At 43.1% G+C, this 14,367-nt stretch overlaps 1 protein-coding gene across 6 annotated transcripts in view; it reads right to left on the bottom strand.

Moving 5' to 3' along the window:
- Positions 1 to 14,367, bottom strand: part of skor2 (SKI family transcriptional corepressor 2) — a 108,889-nt gene that overhangs the window by 54,489 nt on the left and 40,033 nt on the right. For 3 of the 6 annotated variants that reach the window (XM_072574921.1, XM_072574890.1, XM_072574922.1), the window contains exons 2-7: positions 8,176 to 8,244; positions 6,084 to 6,319; positions 2,771 to 4,584; positions 2,313 to 2,376; positions 1,752 to 1,826; positions 538 to 603 (exon numbers count right to left, since the gene is read on the bottom strand). In XM_072574921.1, coding sequence (XP_072431022.1) covers positions 538 to 603; positions 1,752 to 1,826; positions 2,313 to 2,376; positions 2,771 to 4,546 — 1,981 coding nt within the window. In that variant the 5' untranslated portion in view covers positions 4,547 to 4,584; positions 6,084 to 6,319; positions 8,176 to 8,244. Of the gene's footprint in view, positions 1 to 537; positions 604 to 1,751; positions 1,827 to 2,312; positions 2,377 to 2,770; positions 4,585 to 5,557; positions 5,694 to 6,083; positions 6,320 to 8,175; positions 8,245 to 14,367 lie in introns of those variants that run through there. The other 3 variants (XM_072574900.1, XM_072574908.1, XM_072574918.1) reach the window with 3 other exon arrangements.

Below are 14,367 nucleotides of genomic sequence, written 5' to 3'. Positions count from 1 at the left end.
GTATCATTACAATCTGATTACAGGACCTTTTTAATTTATATTAGGCAATAATGTCAAATATGAAGGGGAAAATATGCAACATGTTCACCTAATACGCAGCAATCCTTATTCACGCTGCTTAGGTACCAAAATATCAGCGCAGTTTCTCCGGCTGCGTTATTCTGTGGTGATTAAAGACTCAGAAAGATTGAAACAAAAGCTTACATGGGTAGATCGATGAACGTGTAGATGATTACTGTATGGAGATTCGGTTGTAAAGGGACTCGTGATGATATGTAAATGATATACTGCGCGATAGTAGACTTAAATAGTACACTAATACAGGCAGGTAAATCAACTTGTTAGATATATGGATTTCAGCACTAGCATAATATAAAAGGGTAATCAATAGTAATGTTTATTCTGGTTGAAAACACTCCAATGAAGCGCCTTGGGACAGCTTATTCAAGGCGCTATATAAATACAAGCTGCTGTTGTTTATAGAGTTATTTACATTTATGTAATGGCGAGCCACATGTAAACACTGAACACGTTTACCTTTCTCCATATTTTCCACATCAGTCTTGATAGAAAGTGGTGATGTTGATTCTTGCGTCTGGTCACCTATCCAATTAAAAACGGTAAAACCCTTTTACAATCTTTACGGGACATTCATTTTTCAAATCAATATCGTATAAGGGGTTTCACTGATTGTAAGTGTTTATTGTTCTTAAACGGTGATTTGTTTAAAATGGCGACCTCGCACACCACAAAATTCCGTGTAGTGGGAACTGTCCCCATTACAATATTAATTGTCTCTATCCACATTCTTTAACAGGGATAATGTTTGCAACCGCAAAATAAAATAGACAATCTAAAGCATTGCTAATTTCTCCGGGGAAACTGGTATTTAAATAAAATGATACGTGGTGAGTGCATTGTAAGGGACTTCTCCCCTAATAAGAGCAAAAAAAAAGCGTGTGTATTTTTGTTCATTCTGAACCCTCGATGTTCGCTCTCATCTGACAGGCAAATTTGCAGACATAGCCCCAGGATAACAACCTCGTTTGACAGTCAATTAACCGCGAATCGACAAAGCCAAACGAGTTTGCATTACATAAATGGCAAATTAGATTCTTTTATTCTCTCTCCCTCCCCCTAGAACAGATACCTCCCCCGCTCAATGCAATTGAGACGCGGCATCAGAACTTCTAATCACGTCCTTTGCTGTCTTAGGTAAAGCCCTTGGCGACATTTAGCAATAAGAAAAGGTGGATTCATTTAATTTGTTTAAGATAATAAAGGGAATTTTCTAATGTATTGTATGCGAGGCTCATTATGAGCCAGATGATATCAGCGCTGATGGCTGTCATAAAACACCTTTATTATCTCTGTTGACAAATATTAAAAGCAACAAGCTTCATACATCCAGCTTTTGAAAGGGAACAATATTGCATTATGTTAGTGTAAAATATTGTTCATTTTAGTTTGTTATTTCCAGCCAGTACCAATATGGTGTTTATATTTTCATCTTTCTAATTGCACCTGATAAACTGGTTTCACTTTGTCCCGCAAACTCAAGTTAAATTAGTCAATGTTGTTGATTTATTTGCAACACCTCCGGATCCTTTGTAATTTTTGGGGGGTGTTTTCTCTTTGAATTTAGCACTTGTAGAATTTTCTTTGCGAAGTATTCTCTTTCTTTGTTACCTTAATTATGCGATATAAGTTTTAATTTATCATAGTCTTTCTGGTCATAGTCACTCACTTACCCCCAGGTTCCCGCCAGAACCCCACCCCCGAGCTGTCAGATTCCTCCGTGAAACAATCCTGCTGTTTAATTTCAACTGCAACATAGAATACATCAGTGCGGCAAAATCACACACAAAAAAAGTGGGGGTTAAAAAAGGTCACCGACAGAAATAGGGCCAACGGATAAACAAGAGGTCAGATAAATGAGTAGTGGGTAAACAATTTGTCCAGCGTCAACAGATAAACAGAAGGTCAAAGTAATGAAAAGAGGGTAAACAATTTATTCAGGGTCAACAGATAAACAGAAACAGAGAGAGAAAAAAATGATGGACCCAGCCACGGAATCACAAGTAAACACGTGTTAGAGAGGAAACCAGGTCACAGGTAAACAGACAAATAAATAAAGGACCAAATGTTAACAATAAGCACAGGGCCACAAAAATAAAGTGCATTTAAAATATATATAGTATATATAACGTGTGTTGTTTAAACTGTTGTTCCAGGTGGAACTTTGAAATTGACCGGTATAATTTGTAATTCCCACAAAGTTGTGTTTAGAAAAAGTGACATTTTGTACTTACTGGAAAAACTGTCTTCATCTTTTTTAGGGTAGAGTGAATGCTTTTTGGTTCCATTTTTAAGACCCTGTTGGAAGATTACAAAATGATAGAAAATATTAGAATTATCCGGGAATGAGGGAGAGTCAGTTCGCTTGTTGGAGTCCGTTGTTGTTAATTTGCTGAGAAATCTTGTTTGTAAACTTCGCCCCATGCTGTGTAATGGAAACGAAGACGGCACTAATGTTCAATAATTAAAAGTCCCAGGAAAGAGAGGGGGGAAAAAACACATGTGGATGAAAAGCAAATCAAATCACACATTACAGAGAATCAAATTATGAAATAGAATTTCGAGGCTATATTATTGCACTATTGATTTCTTTAGGGACACGATCGTCTTTATCGGCGCCTCTAGGCGCATGTTCTAGCCCAAAGCTGTGTTGCAGTCATAATGAGCTAAATAGCCGAAAGGTGATATTTACGTCTTTGTAATTGGGCTGCTCCAATGATACTGGATCGCAGGTAGTGGGTCCCTTATCAATGATTGGATCTTCTTTGCCCTCTCTCTTGTCAACACTTGGTTCAATTTTGGAGCTAGAGAAGTGACCCGGCTCTTTAGTCGCTGTAAACCCGGTGTCCTGTGACAGGCTGCTGCTGTTGTTGTGGGTGTACTGCTCCAAAGGGATCCCCGCTTCCTGAGCGTCTGCTGAGAGTTTGTGGGTCTCGACATCCACCTCTTGCTCTTCCTCGCTCGCCACGCTGTCGCTGTGGTAACTGCAGCTGGTACCCGGGGAGGGGTGTCGCTCTGAGCTGAAGTCCTCGGCGTTGCCATGAAGCTTGGCGATGCTCTCGATGTCCTTCACCACCGGCTTGAAGGCCGAGAGGTAGCTCTGCTTCCGGGCTGTGAAAGCAGACACCTCCAGGAGCTTGAGCCTGCCTTCAGTGGGCAGCCTGTGCTCCTGGCCTCCCGCAGCGCTGAGGCTGTCCCTGTCAAACAGGCTGTCTCTGGGAGCTGCTACTGTCAGGCCAGCAGCTTCGCTTTGGTCAGACACATCCAGGAAAGTCTGCCTTAAATTCGGGGAATCCCCCACTGATGTGATGGCACTGGGTTGGGGATGTAGGTAGGTTGGCACCGGGATGCCATTGGCCGCCCTGGGGGGCCAGAACATACACAGGGGCGGGTAGAAGGTGTCCTTTCTGCTGGGCCACAGGAGACCCGATAGTCCGGCCTGCTTCGGCTCCCCAGCCAGGGAGTCAGCGTCGTCCTTTTTCTGGCACAGGCCAAAGGCGGGGAAGGTGTAAGGGTTGGGAAACAGGGAGGCCGCCGGGAATTTCTGCAGCATCCCAAAGCCTTTGCTGGGCACCGGGATGACTGGATAACTGCGGAGGTTCTTCCGAGAGGAGGCGCTGCCTCCGTCCTCCTCGTCCTCAGCAAACCGGGCTCTCTTCTGGGAGAGCTCCGGGCCCATCATGTGGCTGATCACACTGTTCACCGCCTTCACGGAACTGAGCGGGCCGCAATGTCCGGGCAAGGCTCGTTTCCGACTGCCCCCGTTAAACATGGCCTTGACATCTTCCCAGGCGTAGGTCAGGTCCTGGGGAGGATTCTTGTCAGTCAGCCTGAGGTGTCGCCTCCAGGAGTTGAAGTTGGCCGCATCAGGTTGAGTGTACTTAGCTTCTGGAGTGCGGTGAGAGTGGAAGATGAACTTATTGGGAGAGAAGTACATGCTGCAGTAGGTGCACTTGATGCACTTTGCCCTTGAACTGTTGTAACGGGCTGGTATAAAGCTGCCCCGGCTCCCCCAGGCACATTCGTGGCTGACATCGAAAGCAAAGTTATCAGGCAGCTTCGGGGGCTTGTTCTCGCCCAGAAACGACTTGCAAAGTCTCTCGGCTTCCCGCTTGGTGATCATGCCACATCTCCGCGATGAGATAGGCATGGCGCCAGCCCTGCGCAGTATCTCCAACTGCACCGGAGTACATTGCACACAGGTGATCCCCAAAGCCACCCTCCTGTTGTGGATTTCATTGTAACTGTAGTTTTTGAGCAGAGTGTTGGAGATCTGAGCCAGGCACAGCCTCTCCTGGTTGTCAATGATGAGGGACACGATCGGTACCCCGTACAGAATGACCTGGCCCACTTGATTGGGCTTCATGGGGAGATGGGGGGATCTCTGCTGATTCAGGGAATCCTGTTCGAAGGAACCCGTCGGTGCCACATCTTTTGGTGCTGGGAGTGCAGTAGAGACGCTTTCCATAGTGCTCGATGCTTATTTAGAAGCGCTTCTCTTTGTACCTGCGCCATGGAGAAAAAAAAGAATAACATTAAAGCAGAGAAGAGAGCGTTACAGTCTCACAATGTGATCAATATTAACATACACCTTAATAGGCCATCGATCAAAGCGTCGCGGTTGCTAAAGGCCTTTTAATCCCAGATATAAGCACCAGAAGATTGATTCAATACGGGCACGGTGCTAATGAAATTGTGAAATGTTCTTATGTACAGTAATAGATTAATCAATATATTGTAACGACTTGTCAAAAACTGATAACGAGACAGGCACATCCCTGCAATCTCTGAATAACCCCGCATGGGAAAGAATTCCACCACCCCCCCCCCCCTCCACCCAAAAAAAAATAATTTAACAGGAAACGCCGCGTTATTCATCACAACCTCCCCTTCGCCCGGGACGGTTTTATTTGTCTTAGGCAGGAATGAATTAATTCAATCATTAATAAAAGCAGCAACTTGTTCCCATTTAGCCCTGCTCCCTTCGCTTCTTATTGATGACTGGTGGTTTTTGTTTTCCCACCCAAACAAGAAAATATCCATCCACAGAAAGCTCTGTGGAAAGGGTCGCGGCCAGGAAGCGAAACGGTGGATCCATTCAGATCACTGGCAGTGAAGGGAGACGGGCGACCGGTCTAAGTGGAGACAGTTGAGACACTGAGAAGGTACCGGAGTCAGGAAGGTACTGAGCAAAGGGAAATAAAGAAAGAGAGATATATAGAGAGGATCCCGAATGGGATTTTATATATAAGCGTTATAACAGGGAAAAGTAGGAAGTAAAATACTGTAGAAGGAAAAAAAAACAATTCCAATAAATAAATTACCGGGATTATCAAAGTCAGGTGCAGGCCCGATAGACTCATGAACTCGGACAAGCAGAAGGAAACTACTGAGCATATTTTATTCACCCAATCGATCGATTACGCATTCTATTGACATCCACCGCTTTCAATTAAGTATTTTTAAGTCAACCAATTACCTGGTGCACAAAGCCCCGGACAGGCCGTTACTCCAGCATAGTGGCCTCGGCGGCAGCTCGTCCCGCACCTTGCTGTCAGCCCACCCGCGTGTTCGCAACCCCTGGTGTGTCTGACCGCTGTTTGCACGGCACATCCCAGAAGCTGCGGCAGTCAGAGGCTGCTCTGGACTGTGATGGAGCTGAGAGTTTAAGAGCTGCAGGGAGCCCCCGGGCTGAGTGTTCCAGCTCTGAACTCTCAGCCCTACCATCCAACAGCAATTATCACAGCTGCTAACGTCACTCCCTGACTGACACTGGATAAATGGACTTCTCCGGCATCTAATAAATTCAGTGACTCCCAAACGTCGGGCTCCAGGCTAGCGAGCATACCTTTAGAGCTTTACATACTGTAGAGATATATTCAATTGAATTCAGTTTCTTTAACGCTCCCTCGCTCTAAGTGGTAGTTAGATTAATCAAAATGAAATTATCGCTAGATAATTATTGAAATATGTCGACAAGTCCATCCACATCATTGTAAACTTACCGTTTAATAGGGCCAATGAGTCTGTGAAAGACCTTTTAAACGTCGTCTGATGTTTAGCTGGTTCTTTATTTGTCTTTCTTCACGGAAGAAGGCATTTCCCTCAATTCTAACGAATGTAACCCGAAATATTTAAATACACGAAGCGAAAATTAGTTGAAAAGTTTAAAAAAATGCTCCGTGTAGGCTCTATCATTAGCAACTTCGTCAGAGCTCCCTCTGTTAGTCGGGTTTCCATTCTGTATGCACACAGGCAAAACAATTTTGAAAAACATCGTCAATATATTTAATGCCAGCAAACTAGGAGCTCCTGTGCTCCAAAACCTTCCAATACTTAAATTACTGTTAATTATTTAGTAGCTCTTTAATACACACGTCATACCGTCTGTATTACAGCGAAGTCATTAAATGAAATATAGTGTACATGTTTTGTACCACACTTCTATACTGTAGGACGCACGCATATAGCCACATGCTGAGGTGTCATACACTATTGTATAACGAGGGTCATCGGTTGGGTTTTGGAAGCATGGGAGCTTGATTCATGTGCGCGGTTTGTGGTTGTTGAAGTTAACTCTTCAAAAATACAGAACTGCTCCAGAACAGAGTCTGTTCCAGTGAACGGAAAAGTACATACCCTGCACTTAACATTCAGACAGATCTTTAAAGAGAAGGATGTAAATTAATTGCACATAATGTGTGGAGAAATGATGAAAAGGCCGTGAAGGTGATGAAAATGAAGGTAGAGTGGATAGGGGTTGATGTGACTGAGACAGCGAGGAAGAAGTGTTGAATTGGAAGCAGAAACCTGGTGAATTCGGAGGGAAACAGTAACTGTACACTAATAAGGGGCCTTCTGGAGGAACTGCAGTGAGAAATCGGGCATCTCTTGATCCAACTCGACAAAAGTTGGCTTTGAAACACTGCACCCAATCCGCACAAACCGCGATCGATAACAAACTGTAAAACCGTGGGGCTGGTTGTGACACGATCTTCTGTGATTTAACGACTGGGCAAGGTTCTTGTGAGCCAGCCGGGCGGATCGGTGGTGACTGGCTTCACAGCTCATTCAGTTGTCTCTCTAAGCAAATCAATTGTTTGTTATTCAGTGGGTAGCGCACGTCAAACACCTGTGAAAGCACAAAGTCCAGCGATGACTCCTTCAGCCACCGCTCTGTGGTCCGTTCACAGGCAGCTTTTGTCTCATGGACTGCGCTGCTTCTAATTGCCCAGCGGATACGACCACATTCTCAGGCGGAAATTTTTCAAACCGTTAACCCTCTGTACTGTTTGTCGAAGACAGACTCAATCGACTCCATCTGTAATTTGGTCTTTCAATTCTTGCTAAATCTGAATGCGAACAGTTAACCTGAGAATTTACAAAGTGTGCGGAAATATCTGAAAAACTAATTCAGCAGGGCAAGGCTAACATTAAAACAGTATTCGCCTATTTAAACCACATTAACTTAAACTATTGAAAGATTAATGGATGTTCGAACTCTCATTGTTAGCATTGACTAGTGCTGTGAGATTCGAATCAGGCTCTACGGGAAAGATGATTCCCAAGTTTATCCGGGTCCAGTCCGGTTTGGAAAATCTAACGACAACGGGTTACAGCGCAGCATGACACGCCTTTTGCAAAGTGGGGCAGCCTCACAGAGAGAGGGAAAGAGACGGGAAAAAATGTCAAGCGCGAAAGAGGATAGCAGAAAGAAAAAGACGAAAAGGTAAATAGGACACAGAGAGACAAAACTAGGAACCGGAACGATTCTAAGCATTTAAAATTAGAATCCAAAACTTGTTAAAAGGCCTTTGACTTTTTGCGAGATTTAGAACTTTTAACTTGTATCACCATTCCTATTCGACTAAAGTGACTATCAGATATTAAATAAGTCATAGAATTAATCAGGGCATTAGTAATAATTACACTGTTAATGACAATCTTAATTAGTAAAAGGAAAAGTGATGATAATTATTAAACAATGCTACTTGTACTATTAGCGTTCATGCTTCTGTTAGCAGTAAAAATAGTTCTTTGTGTTCACTCAGTTTCTATATTAAATAAAAACTTCTCTTCTTCAATCTACCACTGTACCTGTTTATTTCCGAAACCAATTGTGTTCAGATTTTTATTTCAGCAGATGTTGGTAACAAGACGGCGTTTCTTTTAAAAAGAAAAGAACAGCCTTTATTAGTCCATTCATAGAATATTTACTATCGCGAATTGGCATCGGTTTTTAAGGGATTGACTCGGACTGGTTTCATGCCCACATTTCTGTCTCTGTCTGTCCCTCTCCCTCTCTCTGGTGTATCGCTCTCCTCTCTGATATTTGCCAGGTTTGACCCCCTCCCCCGAAGCCTCTCCTGCATCCCCGCGTTTGCTTATTTGCCTCTGCGCCACTGCCACACACAAAATCGAAGCAAACGCATCTTCCATCGAAGTGACTTGGATCCATTCTGAGAGGTTGATAAAGTGAGAGCGGGGATGGTTGAGAATGGTGCCGCCGCTATTGTAGCTTTTGTACAATTATTCAAAGGCGCTCCGTTTCCAGACCGGGACTCAACGGTTACTTTGAAGGTTGTTAAATGTGCAAAACTGCTTCCCCAATTCCTGGACCCCGCTTCCCCCTTTACTTCATACACAGACACGATGCTCATAATTGTCACAAACTCGCGAGGGTTTGTTTTTAAACGTTATTTTTTTAACAGCTAAAACTGTAGAATAATCATTCGTGTTCCGGACATGGTTAGTATGAAACTTTACTGGGAAACTTCAAAAAAAAAGGACCTTCGATAATTCAAACTAAATTAGATCTAGGATTCTAATTTCCCAGCACAGGAGGCCATGCGCTCCCCCGGGGTGTCGGACAAATGAAAACTTCTCCCCATTGTCCAGTTTCTTCTCTTTTTCCAAATAAACACCCAGGTTTCCCTAAAAAATATGTCACGATAGCTTTCGCCTCAATTAATCTCTGCGAGAAATCACCCTGTGGTTGGAAAACTCTTTCCCATAAATCATCGCCCTGAAACGTTAATGCGTTTCTCTCTCCACAGATGCTGCCTGAGCCGGGGAGTATTTCCAGAGTCGGATGATTTATTTCAGGTTTCCAGCAACGGCAGGATTTTACACAAAACATTAAACATTTGGCGTTCTCCTCTCCGTACTCCAGCTTTCTCCTACTAACTCGAGTTTCTCATTCCAGAAATTACACTGGTGAGGATATAAAAGGCAAAATAGAATAGAAGAGAAACTCCCAGTAAATTCATTGGGAAAGGAAATCCTGGGGTCAAAACGGATTGAGGGTTGTGGCTAAAATGTTCACATTTTCTTTGTAAAGAAATGCTACTGTCCCGGCGAATAAATGCAGTTTTAAGCTGGCAGGATCCCATTGATAGAAACAACGGCTTCCCCAAGTACACCCATTATTCAGATTTTCATTCCTAGCCTCCCTCCCCCTTCTTATACGATGCTATCTTTAGGATTCGTTTTCTTCTAAAAATGGTCAGAAATGAGACGACACCAGGTTGTAGTCCAACAGGTTTCTTTGAAATCATAAACTCTCGGAGCGTTGCCCCCTCCAAAGCGCTTGTGATTTCAAATAAACCCGTTGGACCAAAACCTGGTGTCGTCTGACTTTGTCCAGCCCCCAGTCCAACACCGGCACCTCCACATCATGGTTCTGTAAAATGGAACATTGTTAACTCTCTTGGAAAGAGCAGTACGTCTCCCGATTGCGTCCACACGAACGGTCTAATTGTCAAATATGTACCTCCGAGAATTTATTTCACAGAACTCCAACGTCAGAACCCTTTCAAAAAAACAGATTTTAACATGCATGTCTCTACTGATTTTATGAATTGGTTAAAATGGTCTGGTCTGATCCCAGAGTGACAGAGTCTTGTAGCATATGGAGGCCATTACACAGATTTTAGCTGGACATGACCAGGGTCGTGTATTTCTGTTAATTTTCAACTCAATATCCCTTCTCAATAATCCACTTCACTATTTAAATAGTATCCTCTAAAACATACATTCAACTTGGGATAGGTAATAAGCAACCTTCCAATATCCAACTAACCGTCCAATTGAACAATGAGACCAGCAGTTTAGCAGTAATCTCATTCAACACAGCATTTGACTTAATCACCTCACTTCAAATCATATGCCTAACATTTTGTTTATACGAAAGAGTTAACCTGACGCGGCACCAACTAATTTAATTTTGATTTTGTTTGACAAATTCACTGTTCTCCAGGAAAACACTGCAACGTAGAATTCTCAAGTTAAAATGTGAAATCACAAGCATTGGGAAAGGTTAGTATGTCCATGGATAACTCTCAATGAATCCGGATCGCTGCTGCAGTCTTGACTTTTTAATTTATAAAATAATCGAGTACAGAAGGAGGCCATTCGACTCATTGTGTCTGTACATGTTCCTTGGTAGAGCTATTATTTAATCCCACTCCTCTGTTTGCCTGCCGCTTCCTGGTAAACGTTTTCCCTTTGCGCATGTATCCAATTCCTATTTGAATTATATCATTCACGTTCAGGCAGTACATTTCAGAAGACAACAAGTTGTCGTCCAAGAAATGTTTCCTTGAGTCACCTCACGTTCTTTTGCCTGCCTTCTGGATGCTGACCCTTCTGTTGCTGAAAGGCTTCCCCTCACGTTCTCCATCAACATTATTCATGACTTCGAACGCCTCCATCAAATCTTCTATCTCCTAAGAGAACAACCCCATTCTTAAGATAAGTAACACTTCACTCGAAATGTTAACTCCGTTTTTCTCTCTCCTCAGATGCCTCCAGACCTAGATTAGTGGTGCTTTTCCAGCACCACTCTAATCTAGACTCTGATTTCCAGCATCTGCAGTCCTCACTTTTGCCTCCATGCCAGCTGAATGTTCCCAGCAAATTTGGTTTCATCCCGGAATTCCAGCATCCGCAGCACTTTGCTTTGATTGTACTCAGCCTTTCCACTCTCTACACATCACTGAAATCCTTTAGTCCTGCTACCGAGCTCGAGCGAATTTTTCTCCCCCGAAGATCTTGACCCTCTTCCTAAAACGTGATACCAAAAATTAATTCAATACTACATCTGAGATGTAATCAGTGATTACTTAAAAAAGTTTAACATAACTTTATGCACCGTATTCCTCTATTAATAAAACATGGATCCCACATTTTAAAACAAAATTCTCAAATTGGTAGGCCACTTTCAAAGATGTATATTCTTCCTTCTGTCACTCTTCTTACCAAAATGTATCACATCACACTTGTCTGTGCTGAATAGCATCTGCGCACTTTACAGCCTGTTGATGCCGTCCTGCAGTTTCTTACTGTCCTTTTCATTGATCACTGCAGTTCAGAGTTTCATGCCATCTTTGCAAACTTTGAAATTATGTTTTACGTACCCGAGCCCAGCTTATTAATATTCATCGTCAGGGCCAGACAGCTTTGTATACGTCATTCAAGTCTGAAAAACAACTTTATCATCGCTGCCCTCTGCTTTCCATCCCCCCAGCCATATTTGTGTCCACATTGCAGCTGCTCTCTTAGTCGCGCGGGCTTTATTTTGTTTACTAATAAGTCGTCAAAAGATGTTATTTCTTCAGCAACAAATTCTGTTTATTTTTATTTATGTAAATAACTTAATAAACAATCAAATTCTCTATGACTTTAAACAAAATGTGATTACGATTGGCTTCTATTAAGCCCGTATTGCGCAATCAAAACCCAACCGTTTGGAAGACTATTCGAGACTAACTTGAACTTTCTGAGAAATATCGTGAGTGGAGATCGTATGGAGGCCGTGACAAAATTCGGTTCAGAAAATACATGGACCGATCTTGCAAATATTAGATTTGAATGAAGGATGGGGTTCTGCATTGCTTGTAGCAACTCATGCAAGTAGCTAGCTATAACTATAAGGGGACTCTACAAGGGGACAGTGACCTAAAGATCCCGAACATCAAACTGGAGAGACGTGAAATTTCAGTGATAGCATGAAGAGGTGAAATTCAATGTAAAACCACAACGTGAATTTCTCCTTTGGGAAATTCCCTTCGATTTAATGATAATAATACACTGAACGGCTCTTTTGTTTGATTTTGTTATTTATCTCACTAATTGAACCAAGTGAGAAGAGGGAGCAGAATATTTAATCATAGAATATGCATAGTTTTCCTGGGTGCTCGCGAGGTACATCTCATCATAGCCACCACCACAATTCGTAGATGCGCTCATTTATTTGTCCACTTCTGTTTTTGTGTGTGCATTGATTTGTTTTATTGACTGTCCTCGGGAAGTGACAATACGACATTTATTGACGATCTCCAGCTGTAAAGTCTGCATTGCTCCCTACCTGTTGTAGAATAGTGAGAGTCAGCACCACCCATACAAGTGGAGGAACAGGTGGACCTTAGACTCATTACAGAATACTAGCAGAAATCTGCTTTTGCGAGTACGTGCATACAAATTGTGAGTGATTGCGAATTTGGAAAAGGCCCCAGTTTTAGCTCTCCATTTACACGCTTTTTCCCGTCTATCCGCTAAAACCGCACCCATCAATACTAAGGCCTGGCCAAGTCTCACTCCATCTATCCCTGCCTCCATTGATTCACATCCACAATGAATTGAATACAAATGTCGAATCTCCATTCCCGGATCCCTCGATGACCTTTTGCCTGCAACTTGCCTCAAGCCTAAATCACACCTTTCATTGCTCTCAAACCGCTCTCCCTTGAAACGCTTTTAATGGTTGTCTCATGAAAACCGCTCTCTTCCATCGCGTTATCAGTTAGTGCCCTACTCCTCAATTCCTGCTCAGAGTTCAAGAACCATCCTTTGCGATTCACTTTGGGGTGTTTTGCAAAGGCATTGCGCGAGTTTAAGTTGTGTTTGTGGAGTGTGTAAGATGCCTGTATTTGGTCTGTGAAATCCTGAAGAGTGGAGGTGACAGTCTCAGAACGTGACAGATCCCCGTTACTATACATACTAGGAATACATGATGTCGAGGAGCCGGTGTAGGACCTGGGTGGACAAAGTTAAAAATCACAAAACACCAGGTTATAGTCCAACAGGTACTCGCTTCCAAGTTGCTCCTATCAGCGCTCGGAAAACTAGAGTAGCTTTTTATTTGTCATTTCTTCCATATACACCTGATAAAGTAAAAACCAGACAGTGTTCCTCCAGGACGCAGGGTGCTACATGCAGAGCACAAACTACACAGTCGTACAAAGACGTAAAGCGCATAAGAAGTGCAAAATACGCAAGTTACAGTGCAATACAGTGTACAGAAGAATGATAAATAATTAACATTTCCCGATCGCTGTTTTCCCTGGAGCGTCCTTTTCGAGGTTTATAACATCATGAGGGGCATGGTTAGGGTAAATACACTAAGTCTTTTCCCTGGGGTGGGGGAGTCCAGAACTAGAGGGCATAGGTTTAGGGTGAGAGGGGAAAGATAGAAAAGAGACCTAAGGGCAACTTTTCCACACAGAGGGCGGTACGGGTATGGAATGAGCTGTCAGAGGAAGTGGTGGAGGCTGGTACAATTACAACATTTAAAAGGCATCTGGATGGGTATATGAATAGGGAGGGTTTGGCAGGATATGGACCAAGTGCTGGCATATGGAACTAGATTAGCTTGGGATATCTGGTCGTATGGACGAGTTGGACAGAAGGGACTGTTTCCGTGCTGTACATCTCTATGACTCGTGGAAAATGGGAAAGAGTCCGATCATACTGTGTGAAGGACCGTGATGGCTTGGGGGAAGAAACTGTGATACAGTCTGGCCGTGAGAGACCAATGCTCCGGTATCTTCTGCTAGATGGCAGGAGGAGGAAGAGTTTGAGTGAGGGGTGTGTGGGGTTTTCCACAATGCTTCTAGCCTTTCGGATGCAGCGTGTGGAGCAAATGTCTATATTCTTCCAAATACACCGGTTGGACTATAGCCTGGTGTTGTGTGATTTTTAATTTGCTGGGGGTACAACACTTGCGCACTCAAAATCTCAACAAGCCTCTTCTAAATGTCATCAGACCCACCATGATAGCCACAAATTAATATCTTGATCCTTTATCGATTGACATCTTCGCTGCAATAAGTTCTATTTTAATTATGAAATAAAAAAAATATACAGCCTGCTCTCCCCGTCATTCATAGTAAACCACACTCAGTGAGTTTAATTGGAGGGAAACCTCCCCTTTGGGAACAGCATCGGTACGTGGTTTCAGAAGGTTCAACATTGGATTGTGGAACTGCAGATCAACATGGATAGGTCGTC

Source organism: Chiloscyllium punctatum, chromosome 1 (assembly GCF_047496795.1).
Source record: "Chiloscyllium punctatum isolate Juve2018m chromosome 1, sChiPun1.3, whole genome shotgun sequence".
Classification (NCBI taxonomy): Eukaryota; Metazoa; Chordata; class Chondrichthyes; order Orectolobiformes; family Hemiscylliidae; genus Chiloscyllium; species Chiloscyllium punctatum.
Note: the sequence above shows the minus strand (reverse complement) of the source record. Positions and strands in the feature narration are given on the sequence as shown.